Source organism: Columba livia, chromosome 1 (genome assembly GCF_036013475.1).
Source record: "Columba livia isolate bColLiv1 breed racing homer chromosome 1, bColLiv1.pat.W.v2, whole genome shotgun sequence".
Classification (NCBI taxonomy): Eukaryota; Metazoa; Chordata; class Aves; order Columbiformes; family Columbidae; genus Columba; species Columba livia.
In genome coordinates this window covers 134,467,815-134,490,153 of record NC_088602.1, presented here as the reverse complement: position 1 = coordinate 134,490,153, position 22,339 = coordinate 134,467,815, and the positions used below count along the sequence as shown (strand labels likewise).

The window sequence follows — 22,339 nt, the reverse complement described above, 5'->3', positions numbered from 1 at the left end:
ATTAGGATACAATGGACATATGCTGCATGGCTCATCCCCAATTAAGTAAGACCAATTATAAGATTGATCTTTGTCCTTCAAATATACTTCTATTGCGCAACTCTAAACCCTGTTCCCACTACTTAATCTACTGCAAGCATAGGAATGATCCACTGGAGCTTCCCCTTGCAGAAGCAAGAACTGGAAGACAATAGTCATCCTGAAAGGCCTTTTGCTGCAATTTACTGTGTAGGAAAATTATATCGATTTTAATGAGTTTAGATTAAGTAGCATCATAGAGGACAGACATCAGAGATTTTCTCATAAGATTGAAAAGATCTTTCCTTACAATATCACTAAGAATTAGTGTTATTGTCCAACTTGTTTCCCTTGGAATCATTGTTCTTATGCATGACACCTACCAGGGCCGTCACTGACAGCTGTTGAGAATTTTGACCCTCCTTGAAAGTAAAGCATTGTAAAAACTGTAAATTGCTTTGACTAACAAGGTTGGTAACAAGTATGAAATGTTCGGGGACAGTATAATGTGTACTAGCAGGATTACAGAGCACTTGCAGACATGGGGGGAATAACTTGTTTTAGACTCCCACAGTTAACTGTAACCTCTTTAAACTGAATTGCCATTTCTGCAGTAGCAGAAACATGCAACCCTAAAGATGGTATCTATTCTCATTGGCTTAGAGGAAATCTAAGAAATTGTCAGCAGTATTATCCTTCCTCCCTCTCCCCCTTGCTTGTCTTCCATATTCTGATGACTGTTTATGAGCTCAGCTGTCATTCTTTGCACCAGGGAAAGATAGATGGGACACACCAACCCCAACCTAAGTGACCTTTGGATGTGACAAGATTTTTAGGTCAGTCCCGCTAAATGGAAGCCTTGGTGTATCGAGGCTTGCCTCAGGGTGAAATTTCCAGTGAATTTATTATCTCCCAATGCCCTTTGGACTGCTTCCCACCATCAAACACCATGGCAGCACTCGGAACAGGAAGAAATACATTAACTGGAATCTGATCGTTTTAAAAGGTTACAGCTGCCCAAATATAATTTAATTTCATACTTGCCCTTTGAGGGTTTGGTGTATATTTTCATTTTATGACTGCAAATGATAAAGCTCTTAAGATTCCAGGCAATAAAAAGGAAAAGGGGGGAGAAAGTATTTTAAGGGTTAGAAGTCTATTCAGTTCATAGTCAATGAGCAAAGTGACAAATCAGCTTTTTTAAAAATCTAACATTTCCTTGGGTTTTTTTAGTATTCATTCCTTTCTACACTTGATCATGAACAATACCTTTCAGTGAAATCAAACCTGTAATGCCACCCAGTGTGACACAAAAGAGGCATCTGACGTGCAAGCACCTACCTATCCTGTATCCATTAAGGACCTGATTCGGAGCAAGAATAAACCTGAAGTGAAAGGAAGTTATCTGAATGAACCAAAGCATTAAAAAAACCCCAAACCATATATATATACACATATATTAAAAAAATCAATCATACTTAAAGCAAATGCTTAAATTCAAACATAACAATTTGTGTCTTAACTGGGTAGGCCATCCCTCATTTTAGAATCTCCTCTTCTCTAACTTCTTCCGTCTGGGCTCAGGTGATGCATACAAGTTCATCTACCAATGCTGACAAAGTATGATAAAAATCAGGGTACCCAACACCGCTTTTGGGGCAGCATTCAATTTGGTTAGAGTCCCACATGTGTGCAATAATGAAATTCTAATGCACGAGTATATGAGATATGACATCCTAGTACACAACACAAAATGCTGGGAAATGATGCTCATTCTGTTGTTTTTCCCACTTGAAGTGAACACAAGCACCACACGCTGAAGCACAAGCTACTGCAGAAATGTGAGCATGGCCAGCTTGGACTAGAGGTAGGAAACACTGAATACTCACATCTTTCACTGTACCAAATGAAAACGGAGTTACCGAATAAACACCACCTCACCATCAAACATTCTGTTACAATTTTGATGACTATTTCCTTTCCACAAAACTAAGCACAGGAAAAATGTAACATCTGTGGAAAGGAGGAAGGATTAAGTATGAATGTTGTATATCCTATTTTCAAAGCCACCGTAAGAAATTAATTATTGTTAGGCTCCCAAATCCCTGCAGGCCTCTTTAAAAATTTTATCCAAACATACATTGATCTATACCATCCGAATTACTTTCGCCATCAGTTTATCAGACCAGCGTACAGCAAGAAGCAAGGCTGCCATGATAATGGGGATGTGATGAGTAGGGTTGATTGGCCTAAGCTGAACTATATTCTAAGGCAGTTATTGGTGACACAGCAGGACAGTGAGTTAAATGTAAGCAATACATACATGACATACTGCTTACCCTAAACATCAATAAGCCCTGAGTTTGCAAAGTAAATATCAAAATATTGAACAAATACCAATGCAGAACTATCGTGTACAAAAGAAGAGTTATTTAAGGACAGTGTAACCTACCAGAAAATGTAGCACACTTATTATTGTTTCTATTGCAAATTTTCTAATTTTCAGAAGTTCAGAGTTTAGTGGCAAAATCAACATCGGAGATAAAACAGGACTTCAGCCATGTTCTTTTGCCAAATTCAGCTAGATCCATTTGGTTCCCCTAATGAAATAAATATGCTGCTGTATTCTATGGTAATGGCCCAAAACACTTTAATAACACTACCATAAGCTGTAATGTTTTGGTGCATTAACAGAGAACACACTGTTATAATTTGTGAAGAGTGTTTTGAGCCACGCAAGGGAAAAGAAAAATTAGGAAAAGGAAAAGAAAAGGTTTTTCATGCCAGATGCTATTTTCACACTCCAGCGTGGAGAGAAGTGTAACCTGCAGCGTGGACCCTTTGCCTTCAGAAGGGCAGAGAGCTCTTCAGGCCCCTCAGTGCATCAGGAGGGGGGACAGGCACCACCCCTTGTGGCACCCCACATCTCTTGAGGGATTAACCTCATTCCCTTGCACACAAACTGGCAGTCCCAGACCCCCTGGGGAGAAACAGATACTGTACCTATAGGAAGGAGCTGAAAAAAGCCATTCCGCAGCAGTCCCCAAAGACAATTTGACTCCCTCAATATGCCACAAACAGATTGCCCCTGTCAGTCGCCGCTGGTGCAGTATGTGGCACAGCTGTGGATACTAAACCAGAGTACAGCTTGCAATACAGACAGAAGACTCTGCTGTAACACAGATTTTAAATAGAGAGAGCAATCACTCTAAACAGCAAGACACTGGGGTACAGATACAGCTGAAAAATGCTTTTAAAAAACAATCTCAGTTTCTACTACCATGAAAGCATTTGAAACTTTCTTACTCTTTTCTTGTCGTATTTGTAATCATGTAATACTGATATCAAAGCTGCTCCCATCTTAAAAACACACCCTGACATAAAAAATATGTCTTGTATACATGTTTTTTATTTTGCTTTTTAATTTGATTTGTATGTTTGCCCATTAGGGAAAGACAATTCACACAGCAGCTTGCTGAAAGCTCTGCTCTATGCAATTCTAGAGTTTGTCAGTCTCTATGGCTAAGGGGTTAAAGCATGTAAATCCAGTAGTCTAAAAAACTTTTCTCCTTAGCTATCTAATGAATCGGCAGGAACAGAAACAGACCATTTGCAAAAAGAAGCAAACAAGGCAGCTATGCAAAGCGGAAGGGATACTTAGAAGCTAGTCTGGGAATTAGACTCAAACTCAAGAAACAAGCAGAGCTCAGGTGGGTTACAAACTTAAAGCTGGTCTTCAGGACCACTAGGAGCTACAGGTACTGTTGCCTCCCAATTCTGTTGTTTATATTGATTTTACAAAATCCGCTGGAGTTGAAAACATTAAGAACCTCTGAAAGGAGAAAAAGGAATTTGAGGAAACTGAGGTTAGGTTTTAGGGGAATAATTGCACCCTGACTTAACCTCGGGAACAGGCTTATACTGTCCAGGCCCAACAAAATAATTAAGTTTAACACCCTGGAAGTTACATCTCCAGGTACTACGGTATCTTCTATTGAGGCAAGCTGATGACTTTAGAATGAAAACAAACAGAACAAGCATCCTGACCTCAGTTGTTTGTTGTCTAATGCTTAGATCTATAGTTTACAGTAAGCAGGTATTTCACATTTTCAAACCGTGCCTAATATTAGCCTCCATTCACAAAAGGTGTGCAAATAACCTGGCTGGTAACAGTTAACCCTGGCAAGGAATCAGACATAAGAAAGACAGGAGGAGAATAAGAGCCCAATAACACTTAATGGCTCGGTCTGTTCTTGCTGTATGCAATTTATATCACTGGCCAGTGATAGTCTCCTTGTGTACACATTTATTATGCTGTTTGCTTGTTTCTATCCCATTCTGCCTCGTCAATTGGAAACAACCTAAAACTTCAGAGAAAAAAAGAACAGCAATAAACAAGACCATAGTAAGAAATGACATAAATCGAAATTCTTACACGTTCATATATTACACCAATCTGCATCTAACAACTGACCACGTCATATGACCTAGGTAGAACAAAGCTATCAAGATTTCAAGGGAGATTTTCTTGTATTAACTTTTGGTACACATGAAATGTAGTAACTTGATTTGTGGACCTAAAGGAGTTAAGTGAGTGTCATTAAGTAGTTAGTTTGGTGTAAGCCAGCTTTTCTCACTGTTGTTATTTGTAGCATTGTTCCCCAAGCTCTGAAGAGTGTGCACGTTAGTGATTTGCAGTTTTCCTGTGTGTTTGTCTGTCACAATGTTCTGCTGAGGCACTGTAAATATACACCATTGGCAGAGCCCAGAATGAAGACAATGAATTCCAAACATATCCAGAAAAAATCACTAGTCTGGCTGCAGCTTTCACGTTTTATAGGAGGCCAGTAACCCCCCAGTTTATGGTTTCAGAGCAAGTCCCCCCACAGCCAGCCAAGCCCCGCTCAGTGTGGTTTCCCGTCCGTCTGTCTGCCGTGTGTCCCCCCCCGTCCCTCCCCGACCGTTTGCTCAGGATTATACAATCTTATTTGCATGATTATATAATCTTCTTTTCAGCAACATCCCTCTGAAAAGAGCAAACAACATAATAGGGAAACCAGTAGCATAAGCCAACTATTTCAAAACCCAGTGTTTGGAATGCACAAAGGGCACAAAGTAGGTGGAAAAAAAAAAAAAAAAGAAAAAGTTTTTTTGGTTTTGTTTCCAAATTTTTCATACAGACATTTCCAAGGAGAATTAATTCCAAATGAATGTAAGCCACGAAACACAGTGTTCTGTGAAACACAAACACTTCACAGGTTTACCCTGTTGCCAATGTAGGGAAGGAGGCATCGTTTCTGTTATCTCAAGGTGTACGTATTAATACAAAGGTGGCTATTTACTTCTTAACAGAAGCTACTTCAGGGCAGCGTAAGACAATTCTCAGATGTTCTTCCCCTGCCCTGGTTTAAGACTGGCAGGCAGGTGTTGCCATTGCTGCTATTTTGACAGAGGTTTTGTCCTGCAGCTGGTTAACTCATAACAATGACACCACCATTCCAGCCATCTGAAGTCCCAGTTGTATCGCACAGAAGAATAAACAAAGTCTTAGCTGACATATATGCTTCCACACCTAGAGTTTGCTCTTCTTTCATACACTTCAGACTTTGTCCTAGACAGGACATTGTGTAAGTGAAGACTGTCATATTCCAATCTGCAAACAGGCTCTTCTGCTGGCTGCTAAAACTACTTATGATGTCAGTTACTTCAGCAATATTCATCTAAAATTAATGCCTTATAAATAATCAAGGAGTAATCTGCTTCCGTCTGTCAGGCTAACCCCAAAAAGAAAGAAGTGTAACATTTTTGCGAGAGAAAAGAAATTGAGGATGACCTGACCTCGCAAGTATGCTTGCCAGACAGTTACACACTCTTTCTTGCTGACCTATTTTTCCCTGCTCACACCGCAGAGACGTTTCAAACAAATGGCCAGCAATTTAGACTGCTTATAACACAGGGGTTGCCACCCAAACAAGACAGTTGGGCATCTTAATGGCTTTGTCAGGTTTCCAAAAGTTTTTAGTGACTTGTTCTCTCAAGTTGAAATAGAGCTCTATTTATCTGGTCCATAAAGGACAATGTCAAATGTCATAATCTCCAGAAATTACCGTACTGGGCATGGATCATAGCCTAGTATTTTGTTGCATATCACAGTGTGTGAATGGCCTGTGTGAAGAAGTATACCAAGTACTTACATCTAGTATACTTGGTGTTTTAGTTATAACACAAACTAACATAAGGAATAACTTAGAGCTAAAGAAACTGTTTATAGCTTAAGTAAGCCTTCCTGTAGCCTAAGTTCCAGTTCTGGAATACTTTCAAACTGCTTTTGAAAGATGCTCAAAACGATTGCCTATTAAATTCCCGCGAGATTTAGAGAACATCTGTTTCTACTAGTAGAATCCGATTTTGTACCAGTTGTGAAGATCTACATCACTAGTAGTTTGAACTATTCAATACCTGCGATTTTCAACCTCATCCATTCGAGAAGCCCACAACTGTCTTAGTAGAGATAAAGACCGACGTATCATGCTCTAAAAGCCTATTTACAACAGGTCAACTTCTCTGAGACACCTTTCAGACCAATTAAAAGTATTAATGGCCTCCTAGAAGAAAATCACTGAATTATACTATTATGAGACATTTAGGGTCACTACAAGAAGAGGCAGAGAAATGGTTAACTTTTGCTAATTCACAGAATTCAAGAAGATAAGAGGAAAGCTTGAGAAAGACACAGGAAAATGGGAACAACCCAAGACATAAGGAAGAAGAAAATAGAATAAATGTGTGCAAATGGGAGACGAGGCGATGGACTGGGTTTCTTCATACTGGCGCTTATGCTTATATGTAAAGAGATAACAACATGAAGCTGAAGGCTGGCAAATATGAAATAATATGGAAAAGACACTGCTTGTGCTATTTCCATTGTCCAAATGTCAAATGCCTTCTGGGAAGCTGGGCAGGGGGGGGATGAGGAGTAATAGCCATATAAGCATCTTGTAACAGGTTCTTCCTGAAGTGGATTTCTTGAAAACTGCTGGGCTCTGATGCTAATCCATATGGGCTCAGGAAGGTCAGGGAAAACGCTGGCTGCACCTTTTCCTGGCTATTTGCATATGTTCTTTAGTATGCAGAATGTCTCTGTATGTAATTGAATTGTTGTTTTTGCCTCTATTAATACATATGCAAATGAGTCACTACTGCAGCTGTGCTGTATTAATCATATGTGTGCTTCTGTCTGTCTGCCCTGCAGGCTCAGGGTCGGAGGGAGGGGGAAGAGAGAATTCAGTCTCTTTAACCTACAAGAAAACTCACTCATGCAGACAGAGGTCTGCTAGCGAACAGCAGGCCTGAGTTACAACGGGAAGGAAGATAGGCTGGTCATTTTTCAGTCTTTTTCATTTTTCATAGATATGGATGGAATCTGAAAGTTATGCAGAAAGGACTGTTAATCTAGATAAAATGAATACGCTACCACCACTAATTCTTTCCCCTGGAGGTCTGGGGAGGGAGTTATAATCTGACAACCCACAGAGTAGCCATTATATTGTTTTACAATGTGTATTTACTGCCTGTAAATGTCCACTGTGCATATGTTCAGACACTCACAGTGCTCAATAAAACACAAAGCATTTATATATAGTCTGTCATAATGATTGTCTTTCATAAATAGATTGGATTCTGATAAAATGATGTGGTCAAGCTTTTCATTCAAATCTGTTTTGATAGAATATATTGAGTTTACCCATAACATTGTATAAAATTATATCAAAGGCAAGTATGAGCTATTTAGACATCAACTACACAGCACATTTACCCACCATGAACAAGATTTATCTGAGCTGGTATGTTCTGTGGTTCATGCTTTTACACAATCTATCACAATCTCTAGCTCTCAGCAGGTATCCAGAAAGTGAGGACTGTTACAACCTGGTGTTGTGAGGCTTGCTTTTGAGTTAATTGGGAGGAACTCTTTCTGTTTAAAAACATAGGGGTTGCTCAGAAATGCTCTTGGCAAGCAATAGCCACTTACTCCACACCTATACAGTTTAATGAACATTTTAAAATTATCATTAAGACTCCACAACAAATAAGAAATCTTGGAAATCTGAAATTTTTGAAGACAGCTTACCCCACAACCACACAGAGATCTTCATCCTGTTTAGATGGATGTAGTTTCACTTACATCAAGAGTACTATGCCCCATTTTACTAGCTGCAGAACTGGACTTTGGTCTTCAACAATCTCTCTTAAAATGGCCATCTTGGCTACTCATTTGCAGAACAAGTGGTGAATATCAAGTGGCCAACACACTCACAGACAGAAACAAGTGGTGGACAGGAGAATTTGCATGAATGTAGCAATTTTAAAAAAAGCTATTTAAAAGGGCATCCAACAAAAATGTATACGCATTATACTGTTTTATTACTCCTATTATTACCATTATTTGTGATGGCCATCAGAAGCAGTATTGCAATACACTGAGCTAATGGCAGATGGACAACTGCTATCTTTTGGTTATGCTAATGAGAAATGTGCTTTTCATGTACTTAGCTGTTGTTTGGTTTGTTTTTTTTTCTTCCCCAGATGTGCGTGCTCACAGTGACAAACTAATTCTACTTTTTATGCTTAAGTGGGTTGCATGAGTATTATAATATTGTAATTAAACTGCGCACTAATGATTCATTCCCTACAAATTACGTCAGAGTCCTATTAATGAGAACAGGTAAAGTAGAAAAGCAAACAGTGAAAGGGTACAGACTCTCACAGTTGAGAAGGCAGCTTAGATGGTATTTAAAGGTAGACACTGCCCACCAAATGGAAGGAATAACCTTGCACTGCAAATAAATGGTTTACTTTCTTGTAGGCAAAGAATTGGTTATAGTAATACCCAAAGAGGTCATGAACGTAGATTGCAGAGTAAATGAATAATGGATAAAGTATTGTCGTCTGTTGGCTACATTTCATAGAGACAATAACGGGACATTGGACTTTTTTTCTCAATCAGAAATAATTCTCATGTCTTTGAAGCTCTGGCAAGTTTTCTTCCCAATACAAGGAAAGAATCAACCTTTCAGTATTCACATGTATCACTACAGGGTTCATGTAGTTTGTTTCAGGGTCTTCTTTCACAGATTTGAGGTGTTGTATAATAATGCTGTAAGGCCAAGTGATTAATATGGTAAAAAAATAATAAATGTACTTGACAATTCATGCATAAAAATATAGTGCTACCTCTTTAAGAGAGTGGGGAAGTTCACCAGCAACATTTCAGATGAAACTTAAGGAGATGCTTCCAAGAAATACCGAAACTGTCAAATGGAGAGATATTGCTCATCCCTGCAATGGTGCAGAAGCCAAAAGGAAGCTAGTATGTAAGAAATAAATGGTATTTGACTGAGCAGGCAGTCCTTGCGCTTTATTTTTGTATCACAGGCAACAGACATTTTATGTAATACTCATACGACCATTGGAACCGTCTATCTTCTGATCAGTCACTGTCTGCTTGTTAAATAGCTCCATCCTTTCTGTTTTCTTCAAGTGAAACAACCAGGAGACCACAGATGATTATGTGACCCTTCAGGTATCTAGAATCAAAGTTTTCCAACGGAAAATGTGTAATGAGTCAGACAACTAAATAACAGCAAGATGAACAACTTTGAGAAGCACTCAAACTCTGAATCAGTTAAACTTTTCTCAAAATCTAGCCACTTATGTCAGTGCCTACATGTGGTCCAAATCCTTCTAAAAATGTGGTCCAGACTATGCATACTAAATTCCACTGAAACTCAGTCCTTGGCATGCAGCTTCCCACAACACTGAAAATAATAGGTTTGTAGTAAGAAGGAAAACAAAAAAAAAAGAGAGACCGAAATACTTAACAAAGAAAGTGCAGACTAAAAAACTTGGCCAAATGATTTTTCCAGATAAGTTTGAGGTCTAAATCTGCTCATCATCTTTATACAGATAGCCAAAGAGAATCAATCAGGATCCTTCAAATTATGGTCTTCAGAACTGAGACACAGCTAAAATGCTTTCACACCCGTATGCTGACATGAGGTTCTCTTAATCCCTTCAGTGACAGGTTTGGTCATAATATTGAACACAACCAGCAATAATCATGATGTCCTGTTTCATGCTAAGACGAAGAGGCAAGAAAGTCTGAATATGGGCACTCAAAACTTTTTGGGGTGCTTTTCAAAGAGCAGATGTTTGCAGGAAGTTTGTGTTACATCAAACTGCTATACTGTTTTGACAGGACAAAAAATGTCCATATAGTTACACTACACTGGCAGCTGTCATTATACATCCAGCATTATCTTTCAATATAGTTATGGATATCTACAGCATTTGTATTATTGCCAATTAATCAGCTGTTGTCACAGTTTGGTTATCAAACAAACAATCTGGGGTATCTGAACCATTCGCACTCCCAATGCTGCGGATTCCTCTCCATTTTCAGATCACGCGATCAGGTCCTTTGTTTCCTGATGCTCACAAAGCACCCAGGAATTATTCTTTGTCGGAAGAGAAACCACCAGATCCCATTTTATACTGGATTCCCTCAGACTTCTGGAAACATCTGTTTCATTGTAGGTCTGCCCAAGATGACCTGTACTAGAAAAATCACTTTGGTTTACTTTGTGTAAAAATTGTTACACGATGTCTATGCTTACAGCTTTGAATGTTGATCTTCAAGATGGAGGAGTTTAATCCTCTCATCTGCTGAATCACATAAGAAAACATCATGTTCATTTAAGGCATACAGCAGTACTTTCAATTCATTAGCCTTATTCAGTACAACACAGTGGGAAGGCAATATTCAGTTTTGGTTTTGTTCATTTGACACAGAATCACCATGCTGCATCACTCTTGAACAAGACCATATGAAACTTATGGAGGGAAAAACCAACATAAGAAACTCACGTGCTAACCAAGAAGAATTGTACGGCAATGAAGGTGCATTTTAAAATGCCACTTCACACAATATTTGGGACTTAATCTTCTCATTTATAGCGGAAAGCCAAAAACTTTTTTCCAAATGGCATTTATAAATGTGGGTATGAGTGAATATGCAGGGCTGATGATAGCTCTTTATCAGAGGACAGGTTCAAGCAAGCGTCCTGTTAGTTCCAGCTTCTCCAAGATGGTCCCATCTGTCTACTCCTTTCCCAACATCTAACAATGTGAGTTTTAGTTTCCATTCTATCATTGAGTCATTAGTCTCTCTGTGGACACTGATAATAAAGGCTGGCTAACTGTGGTGGATATCATATGACTGTATAGTCCAGTGGACACTCCAAGGCAGGGTGAGAAATGGAAGGCTTCAGATTGCGAACCCATCAGTGGGAATCAACAGAGCATTCCAAAATGAGAGATTCCATTTTCACTGACAAACAGTATCTTTGCCACCAGAAAACAATCAGGTGCTAGCTGTTCTTCTATAAATACAGTGTATTTACAAAATACACTTCTTTTACAAAAAGAAAATTCAATTTGGACAACCGGGGGGGATAAAAAAGTACTTCCTGTTGATCTCAGAGTACACCATGCCCTGACTTAAAATTCTCAAATGAAATAACAAAGATATGTTTATTGCTATACAAACAAACAAGAAAAATTCCTTGGCTTTGTCTTCACTAAGATAACGTTGTATACCAAATTCTGCTGGGAGCAAAAAATGGAGCATTGTGTCAGGTTCTTTGATCTCCCCTGAAAACTACTGCTTTTAGTACACAAAGATGAGTGATAGGGAGGCTAGAAAAAGAAAAAAAGAAGGAACATTGTACTTCTTTGACCTTCTACTGTCTGATAACTAGAGGACAGAGGGCATGTAGGGAATCCTATCGTTATAAGGGAATGTCTGAAGTTAGAACAGTTCCTCCTTGAAAAACACTGTAATGGCTGCACATCCACTCATGCCACTTAAAGGTGGTTTTGGACGAGTTCCTCATGAGTGAAGAAACAGTCATCACTGAGAGAAACTGGATTTGAACAGAGTCTGGAAGGCACAATCCTAGGCTAGCAGTTATGCTAGATTCAGATCCACTGATGTTAGCATGGGTGAGCGTCCATTCTGAGCACTATATCAGAACACTTTTCTCAAAGCACATCTAGCTATCTGACTCTTTCAAATGGCACCAGAAACTAAGAGGCACGTCCCGTGTCTATTAGACGGGTTGCACTGATAGCTGAAAATCACTGTTAAAATGTGAAGAAAGATAGTTTTAAATTTTTTTTCCAGCATATACATATCCTTAGAAATCAAGTCTGAAAGATTTGAGGGAGTTTACAGAGTTAGTAATTTGAACCTCTCCTGCTGACTGCCTGCCAAACTCTTCCTTCAATTCCAGACTAAATAACATGTAGCAAAACAACATATGTGAATTTGTTCAATGCTTTCATTTTAATATTCTCCTTTGCACAGAAACAAGAGGCCTTTGAGGTTTTTGAATTTTCCACAACCTAGACTCATCTTTGGATATCTATGAAGTCAGTTGCATTTGCAAAAAGGCCACCTTTTCATAAAGAAACTGTCATTGCAATAAAGCCTATTTTAACCAGAATACTTCGGCCTATCACAGCACAAAGCTGGTCCTGAAATGGAAGTAAACCATCCTCCCTACTTATTGGAGCACGGATGCATTATTTTAGTACTAGCTTGAATGACTGCAAAAATAAGGAGAATTAGACTCACAACTCTATTTTCTCATTGCAAGATAGCTCCAGTTTTGTTTTGTTTTGTTTTTTTTTGTTTTGTTTTGATTGTTTTTTGTGTTTGGTTTTTTTTTTGTGTTTTTTTTTTTTTTTGGTGGGTTTTTTGTTTGTTTGTTTCTTCCATATGTGTGTTCATGTGTGTTTGGCTATTATAAGCACTTTATCAATACTGATGTTACTCCTCAAAATTCATTTCAGAACGAAGACTGTTACAAGTCTCATGATTCTTAAGCCGCCTACAGTATTTGTAACTCACAGCATCAGAAACTAACACGCAGACAGTGTAGCTTTTCATACAAAGGCACAATAGGAATGAATGTATTAACCTCTGTGGTGCATGGAATGTGTCAGCTTACACACTGGCAGCTATTTCTGTGAAACTCAGCTAACTTCCGCTGGCTGTGTTAAAATGAAAAGCTAAAAAATCTTCCCCAGAACTATGTCCCACGCTCTCGTGTGCTGGCCAAACAACTGAAATATCTGATGTTGCAGATTCTACTTCACAGTGATGTTGGCCAAACTGAGTTTGAGAATGCATTCTACACGTACTGTTTATAAATGCTGAGCTTTTCCAAGCAGGTATAACGCTCTGTCGTCCCATGTGACTTGGCAAGTAATAATGAGCAGGCAGACAAATTAGCAATGGAGAGTATGGGAATTTTTTTCTTTCTACAAAAGGATGTCAATCTGGGTTTTGCAAAACAGAGATGATTTGGATCTTGGTTCCATTTTAGTCCCAAACTTTACTCAGCTTCATCCTACCAGCAACGTACACATGGCAGGTAACAAAATTCACCCTGTGGATGGGGGACGTGACATTTTCTTAATTCCAGTGACTTGACAAGCGTTGTGAGGCTGATCAGGAATACCTGAGGAACATTGCACTGCTATCGTTAAGACACATGGACACCCTAATACCTCCAAAATATAGAATGATATTGGGAGCTTTGAATCAGACACATCTGGCTACAGGGCCAATGCTTTAATGAAGCTTAAAAAGAATTCTTTAGTATCTTTCCACCTGTTTTCTAATTGCCTATGTTAAATTAGTATAGTCACTAATTATCTGCACTACAGCAGTGCCTAAAATGTGCTGGGTACCATAAAACACTGTAGGAGGGGCCAGTCATTGCTCTGAAGAGCTTACAGCCTAAAAGGACATAATCACATTAAGCGACTTTTAAGCAGTTTAAAAGTGCTTGTCAGGACACAGCTTTTCTGCCCGGCGATGTGTTTCCTTTTGCAGGTTTACACGTAGCCAGCCTCCACAGCGCGCGTGGAAATGGGAAAGACAAGCAAACATACTGCTCTGCAGAAATTTAAGGTACAAACCTAGAAGTATTTAAATTGGCAATAAAGACACAAAAATGTAACAAAAAGTTCCCCCCTCCAAGGTAAAAGAAAAATGTATATGATTTGACGGTTGTTTTACTTCAGATGCAAAGTGTAAGTGAAGAGAACAGACACAAACCCCTCGTTAATTGTGTTGCGTTCAAATGGAAGAGAACACTGTTCTTTTACATTTACTTAACCTTTGCCTCTTCTGCATTGTTTTCGGACTTACCTGCAGTTGGAGTGGGCCTAAGCCTGGTGTTGCTGCGGCAGCAGCTGCCATGGTAGTTGGGATCAGCTGAACGGGGTAAGGGTCACCTAAGTAAGAGAATAATAGAGGCGTCAGCACCTTTTATCTACTCTCCACCTGCAAATTAAAGTCCTGCATTCACTCTTTCCAAAAGCCTTCTTTTGTGTGCCTTGTTGAGGCCTAATGAAAAGCTCTATTGTGCAGCCTTTTACTAACACTCTTTTCACAATTCTGGCTGAGAGAGGAATGTGAATAAAAGGCACAAGCAATTAAGGCGGAAACCTCATCCTTTTTCATGATGTATTTAGGGAAATGGAAAAAAAAAGTGCACATTGATCAGAAGGCTGCACTTCAAAAAAAAAAAGGGAAAAAAGGAAAGAAAGAAGATGGGGGTTGAGGAGAAGAAAACAGTACAACCTTGATAAGATCACAGCATTAGAAGGGGACAAATTTACAAGCTTGTCCAGAATCCGAAGTTAACTAAACTCTGCTCACTGTTAGTAAACTGAGCCTCAGACAGATCAGAAATGGCACTCCCCTGAACATTGTGTTTTCTTTTAGGTGAGAAAAAAAATCTTGCTTTAGTTTCAGGGTTTGATCCTACAACAGGAAAAAGCATGTGAAGTTAAGTAAATCAGATACAAGCCTCCCAAATCCCTGCACGAACTCTATTTCATGACTTGCGATTCAATTTTGCTCCTGAGGGAAAACTACTTCAATTTTAGTGAGAGCTGCATGAGATAAAGGGATCCAGTAAACGTTACAAGAAAGTTGCAGGTGTTTATAAAGGAAAATAACCTGAGATGGCAAAAAACAAGATGGAGACAGGCACATTTTAATGTTACGGAGCACTCACTTTTGGTCACTCCTTACATATCTGATTTGTTAAAATAAACTTCATAGTAGCCCATCAACAAAGCTGTTAAGAAAACTGGTAAAAATAATAAAACATGTTACATGCATTATACTGCTTTTCTAAGTGATAAAATGTTTAAGTACTTCCCACTCAAATAAGGATCACCAGAGCATTTCTGTATGTCCCTATGTTCTGCTAGTGTGCATGGTTTCTGTAGCATTAACACAGCCACTTGAAAAGAGACTATGGAAAAGGCAGAACGCTTTATCAGGAAAATCTACCTAAATGTTCCTGTGCATTTCATTAGAGAGGTAGATTAAAAGTTTTCCTCCTTTATTGTGCTCTTTTGAGTGTACTGGCGAAAAATAAAGACAAATTAAGACAGCAATGCAAGCTGTTCTATACAATCATTATTAGTTATTATTGAATTAAAGTTTATAATGGTATCAAGCCTAAGTTAAAAGAAACAGAAAACAAAGGAAATAAATTTATCTAATGTTTTTGAAATGTTAGAAGTAGGCTGTTTCAGTGTATACACATTCAGGAAAACTGCTAATGTTTATTTTCCCATTTTATAATACAACCTTCTTTACAAGGATCTTTTCACTCAAGCATTTCAACCTCCCGTTAAGAACTGAATACCGTAACTTCCAGAAATGGAAGGCCAGAAAAAAAATGGGCTGGCAAAGCATCTTAACAGATATTTAACTTTGATAAGTGTGCCTGCTTATATTTAAGAACATCTTAAATAATGCTTTGCTGACTGAAGCCTCACAGTCTTTCAACACCGTCCAGACAAGCAGTGGGAATCCAAAGGTCCACCCAGGCATTCCCATTCACAAATGTCTTTGTGCCAGCACCAGGTCACAACTTCTCTATTTATTTATTTATTGTCAATGGGCAACAGAACTCCTGACTTGCTTGGTTTTGGTTTTGGATTTTTTTTACCAGACAATGCCATTGTTTCACATTTTCCAATTTTACTTTGTGTTAACTGAGGCATCCACTTTCCAAATCATATCATGGATTGAACTAAAAATTTCTCTGACTTGTAATTTTCTAATCTTTTGACCAAAGCAGTGGGCCCTAAACACGTGAAGATACGGACAAGAAAGAGATGGAGATCAAAGAATCAAGGCCAATGCTGTTTAGCTGCTTTCACACCACTAGTATCTCAAAGACTAATCCCAATACCATTCTGAAAGACCCTTCCCTAGAAGAGGACATTTTGTTGAAGAATCAGCCATGAAAGAATAAAAAATTATTAATTTATCAACTGTGAAGAAAAGAACGAGGGAAAAGTTTCTCACTAGCATGTTGATTTTACAGCCCATTAAAAAATTTAGTTATGAATTACTTGTAGTAAAACATACATATAAAAGGATAGACTTGCATGCGCTGTCCCACATTCCTCTTCTCTCCACCCACAGGTATAAGCCTCTGCCCATGTTCCCACAATCTCATGTTAATTCATAAATCCCACTGTTCTCACCTTCCTAGACAGCCATGCAGATCCTCATACCCTCATCTGTTGTGGTAATTCCTATCTTCTACGATTCATTTTGTAGATATATCAAGGAGATGCTTGTGAGAGAAGAACACACTACAGTCCCCATGTGCATGGTCACAATGACCAGCTTTGCTGGTGTAGGTAATGTCTCTGGGACTCTTTAGGAGACCATGCTAGCAAGCAACACAAATAGATGCTAACATACTATTTCAGAATTTTAAGGAAAAAACTCAGATTCATCCTAAAAAATACAGATTATAGCTGAGCAGAGCTCAGCTCTCCTGTCTACCAGGTTGGGTTTTTTGTTAGTCCACTCTTTAAAGGGTTTTACTTTTGTCCAGCGCTCAAAAATAATTTTAACAAACAAAAACAACAAACAAAACTGAAAGGCTTCTGTAACCTATAATGAATCTTTGCATCATTATGCTCTGCTATCTTGTGCTTATTGTAGGGGTTTAGCAATTCTTTTTATGAAGAAAAGTACAACCTGCCCGTGCTGTGACTCTTTCACAAGTGCCACTCACACACAGCATATCCACATTATTGCTCCCATGGTACAGACAAGGCAGCAGCGAAGAAGTTGGAGGAAGGTATGATAACAACTAGAGACACCATCAGGGTTAATGGTCTACTGTGCTTGCCCTGGTACAAATGTCTAACAAATGATCACGTCTGTCTGGAGGAGCTTACTGTCCACAGGAGACGAGACACAAAAGACCAAGGAATATGCTCAAACACTCTGCCCTGGCCTGGGTCACTCAAGAGGCCAGCGGAAGAGCCGAGACTAAAATCCACAGACGATACTTCAGCCAGGACCTTTCCCAGGGAAGGATCCAGGCCCTGCATCCAGGAGGAGGCCAAACACTTACAGACTCACATCATGTAGTGCAGGAGCAGCTGCCACCCCTCAAAATACTAAGAAGTGCCTCAAGTCTCCTCTGATAAATACGTACCTGCTCATTCTTGGCTGTTACTCTACAATATGATATGTCTTTTTACTGTCCTTAAATTTGTTCCCATACTGGACTGAAGGTTTTGCCTGAGTAGTTTTATTTAATTCCGAAGTCTGGGAAATGCATGTCTTAACTACTTCATTAGTTCTTTGGTAAATATCTTATTTTTAGATGTAAAAAGTTGCTACATTTTTTTCTCAAGCTCTGGGAACACTTCAGGAATGTGAGGCAAGATATGCAGTTATTAGAAATAGATATTTCCCAAGCCACTCACAAGTTTGCATCAGTGGAGACACTAAAAAATTCTGAAACAACTATATTACATTTCAATTTATAAAATTCACTATTAATCTACTAATCCACACAGCCAGGAGTGTACCTCCCTGCATCTTTCAGCTACCAAAAGAAACCTTATGTGTAGTCCTTTCTTTCATGTTTCAAACTATTTCTCATTACGTGTGGACTTACAAACAAAGCACCAGAAAGAAGTTTCGCTGTTGTTGCTTTTCTTTAGTACACTATGTGGCAAAATCCGGAGCAGGCCAAAGACTGGCATTCTTACTGTGAGAAAAATTATTTCATTAGCTGACATATTCTTCTCTAATATATAATTATTTCCCTGCTACTTGGTGACATCACTTGGAAGAAGAGAATTATTCAAGACTGACTACATGAAAAGAACACAGAAAGACGTATGTACTGGTGATATAGCACCTGGAGAAGTGAATGGGATACGTCAGCCTGGGGGAGCTGATGGGGAATATTAGAGGTGTTGGCACACCCTGTGAGCAAAGGAGAATGCCAGTGGCTCAGGGAAGGAAGAAGGCAAGGTTGAACCCTCAATTCTGTGCCAATTCTTTACTTCTCTATCCTTCTTTTGGTCCGTCTTCCACAAACATAACCAGAACCTCTTTCCTGATAATTTATGCACTGCAAATTCTTTCAATTTCACATCACACCTTCATCCTTGCCCAAAATAATCTTCCAAGATCTTGCTTACAAGAGGATTTTTCAGAAAGTACATTCACTTTTAAACCACTCTTTCTATGAACTTTCCCTGTCATTCTCCACTGAGAACACTTTTCTGCAAAAGTTGGGGTACAGAGCCAAGTGGACATCCTGTACCAAAATGCAAAATAACAACTCTATGTTTAGGAACTTGATTTTCAACTGACTAGCTACCAAGCTCATGGATATTAAATGACTGTATACTTGTGGAAATACAACAGTGGCTCTTAAACCACTTTTATGTTTTGCAAAATTTTATCAAAGGAGTTTAGTAAGTTAAAAAACATTAAGATTTTCTTTTTTAAAGAGAAAAGAAAGCATAGGAGCTAACATTCCACCTAAACTCACAAGATGTTTTTTGTATTCCTTTTTCTGTCACTCATCTCATTTATTCTCCTTGATGGTGTAATCCCCCCTAGTGTCTTGTCTTGTCTCCTGACAGACTGCAAGCTCTTCAGAGCAGGCACAATTGTCTTACTTGCTATATAAATCAAGTTACATGCTAATGTTAAATTATAATGTTTTGACAGGATTTTTAAGTTGAACCTGATTATATGAAACAATAGAACACTCTGATTTTTTTTTTTCCTGAAATTTTATTCTTTAAAAAAAAATGCTACCAGAAGAGGAGAAATAGGGGGTTTATTTCCTATGATTTTTTTAAACTTATTGTTTTCCTCCTACCTGTCTTTCAGGGACAGCAAGTGAAAAAAGTTGGAGGTCAAGGAAGGAGAAGAAAAAAAAGCAAACACTGTAAAGAATATAAAGAATAGGAAACAAAAACAAATTCTTAAATTATAATTTCCAAAACCAGTATACTAAACTAAATTCCATGAAAAATACTTCAATAAACATTTCATGATAGTAGATTCTGTTGTATGAAAAGGAATTTTATATTATCTTCCCCACCACTTTTGACAAGCTCTAGAAAAAGCTACAATAATTTTTACACTCAATTTATCACTTAAGTATATTTATTATTAATAATCATGGCTGATGGCTAACTGACAAGTAAGCCACTGCACCTCTTCTCACCAATCTTTCATTCTCACCCTCATCAGAGTTTTTCTTTTCATTGTTTTGGTGTGATGGTAGACACATAGTAAGAGCAATGGGAGGCTGTGAAAGACAGAAGCAGTGTTCCCTGACTCAGTGTTCCCTGACTTCTGGCTCTAGCCATTAGGGATTTAGATAAACAAGAAAAAGATTATGAATAAGATACCACCAGTGTCTTCCAAAAAGAAAGCCTAACTCGTTCCCTGATTTTGTTTGAGGATAATTCCAGACGGCACTGAACAAGTGCTGCTGCCTACAAGGGATTAGCTTATTTTGTGCTTTACAGATAGATACAATTCAGTCTACAGAGGGGACAGCTTTGGAGGCACCTAAAAGCAGCCTTCCAGTTCTCATGAGGAGGTGATCAACCATACAGGGGCAGGCTCCTCACAGTAGTGTTAGGTTGGAGAACAAGAATCACAGAATCACAGAATATTAGGGATTGAAAGGGACCTCGGATGATCATCTCGTCCAATCCCCCTGCCGGAGCAGGAACACCTACATGAGGTTACACAGGAAGGTGTCCAAATAGGTTTTTTAGTATCTCCAGAGTAGGAGACTCCACAACATCCCTTCCCTGGGCATCCTGTTCCAGTGCTCTGGCACCCTCACCGAGAAGTTTCTTCTCAAATTTAAGTGGAACCTTTTGTGTTCCAGTTTGAACCCATTACCCCTTGTCCTATCATTGGTTGTCACCGAGAAGAGCCTGGCCCCACCCTCGTGACACTCACCCTTTATATATCTGTAAACATTAATGAGGTCACCCCTCAGTCTCCTCTTCTCCAAGCTAAAGAGAGCCCATGGACATAAAACGAATCAAGAGAGGATCAGATTTTCCCCATGAGAAAAGCTGGATGTTGAAACAGGCTAGGAAATCATGGTTGTGCTGTCTGTCCTTGGAGGTTTTCAATCTCTGACTGAGTAAAGCCCTGAGTCACCTGGCCTTATATCCTAGATGACTCTGCTTGGAGGAAGAGTTGGACTACACACCTTCTGAGATCCCTTCCAACCAATATAATCCTATGATTTCCAGGGTGCCCTTTATATCCATCCATCCATCTATCTATCTATCTATCTATCTATCTATCTATCTATCTATCTATCTATCTATACCTGCTGAATAAATGACAGTTAATCAAAAGCTCTGAGTACCAAGGAAAGCCAGTGTATTTCCACAGAGGTTTGAGCATGCTCATGAATGTAGAAATTTGGACTTCTAATTAGTTGCCCAGCTATGGATAATAGTGTTGTAACACCAGACATCTTTTATGGCCTAGAAACTCAACTGAAATCATCAGCCTGTTTTCACAGGACTCCATTATTTTGCTTGCTTGTTTTGTTTTTATTAGTATTATTGTGAGAAGCCACACATAGATAGGGGCTATGGAATTCTTTCAGTTAGCAACAGTCTTTAGTTCTGTTGGGGTTTTTTTTCAGTCTTGATGCTTTCCATTGCATTTGCAGCATTACAGAAGTGACACGTTCTCATGTAGGCTAAAAGGCAAAGTTGTTACCAAAAGTTCCTTCGTCTTGCTGTTCCTATCCACAATGCTATTACTCTTTTCTTGTCCTGAGGGTAAAATGAGGGTTTAGTCATATGCTCATTCTTTTCCAAGGCATAAAGAGTAGCCCTGAAAGATGACTAGCATCTTCATAAAGAAGCTACAGTATGTGGTCCTCGCAGCACAGGGTTCCTATTTTTGTCATTCTGATAAAAGCATAGCAATGCCAATATTCTTTTCTTGTGATTTAGTGATTGTCAATGACCTGTATGTCAGCTGACAGAGCTGACACAGTTAGATCAGAAATTAGCACTCAGTCTCTTTAGAAGCCAGACACATGGACACTGAGCACAAGAAAAATTATAAGACAGTCCGCATGATACTCCATTAAACAATGAAACATGTGACTGACTAAAAAACAGAGATACATCAGCAAATTTCCCTGAGGAAGGTTATGGTATTTAACTACTAAACATTAATTTTATTCTACTGTATGAGGAACCAATTAACTGAGAGTTTAATTTTTATCAGACATCGGAATTATTTTCAGAATATAGATCAACAGTAACCTCAACATATTTTAATCTTATTAGGCTTGGCTTGGTCTTCTCACAATTTTTTACCAATTTTAAAAGGCAGCTAGATATTTAATCAATAACTTTGTGTGCATTATTTTATTTAGAACACTTCCAGCAGCAACGAGCTGATATGTAAGACACATACAATGTACCTATTGTATATTCAGATCTTTCCCCCCTAGCTGGATATGGTTGAAATAGTGATTAAAGTGCTTTCAAAAAACCTCGTGTTGATGACATCTGACTAGGAACACAATATGATTTGTTACAACCCATTATCCACAAGGGAGAGGGGGACTGGGCAAAGAAAAACAACTCTTGTTTCTAAAATTTGGCATATTTCCAGAAAAATTACATAGGTATCATCTAATAAAAGGCTAACTGGAAGCTTCCCTGAGAATTTGCAAATAACCTAAAAATATATATTTGGGGTAAATCTCACTTCCAGAAATACAGACTTAGTATCTACTGTTTCCTGAGAAAACAAAACAAATCCTAAAAATGTCCCTACAATTCGATTCCTTGCGCAACTTGGTTTAGAAGACAAAGTATGTTGTTC

The 22,339-nt window shown here is 38.7% G+C and overlaps 1 protein-coding gene across 50 annotated transcripts in view; it reads right to left on the bottom strand.

The window, feature by feature from the left end:
• The window catches only part of SOX5 (SRY-box transcription factor 5), a 732,238-nt gene that overhangs the window by 76,406 nt on the left and 633,493 nt on the right, over positions 1 to 22,339 (bottom strand). For all 50 annotated transcript variants that reach the window (XR_010466374.1, XM_065031395.1, XM_065031486.1 and 47 more), the window contains one exon: positions 14,300 to 14,385. Coding sequence is in view for 49 of the 50 variants with exons in the window: in XM_065031395.1 (XP_064887467.1) it covers positions 14,300 to 14,385 (86 nt within the window). In the remaining variant the exon portion in view is untranslated. The remainder of the gene's footprint in view (positions 1 to 14,299; positions 14,386 to 22,339) is intronic.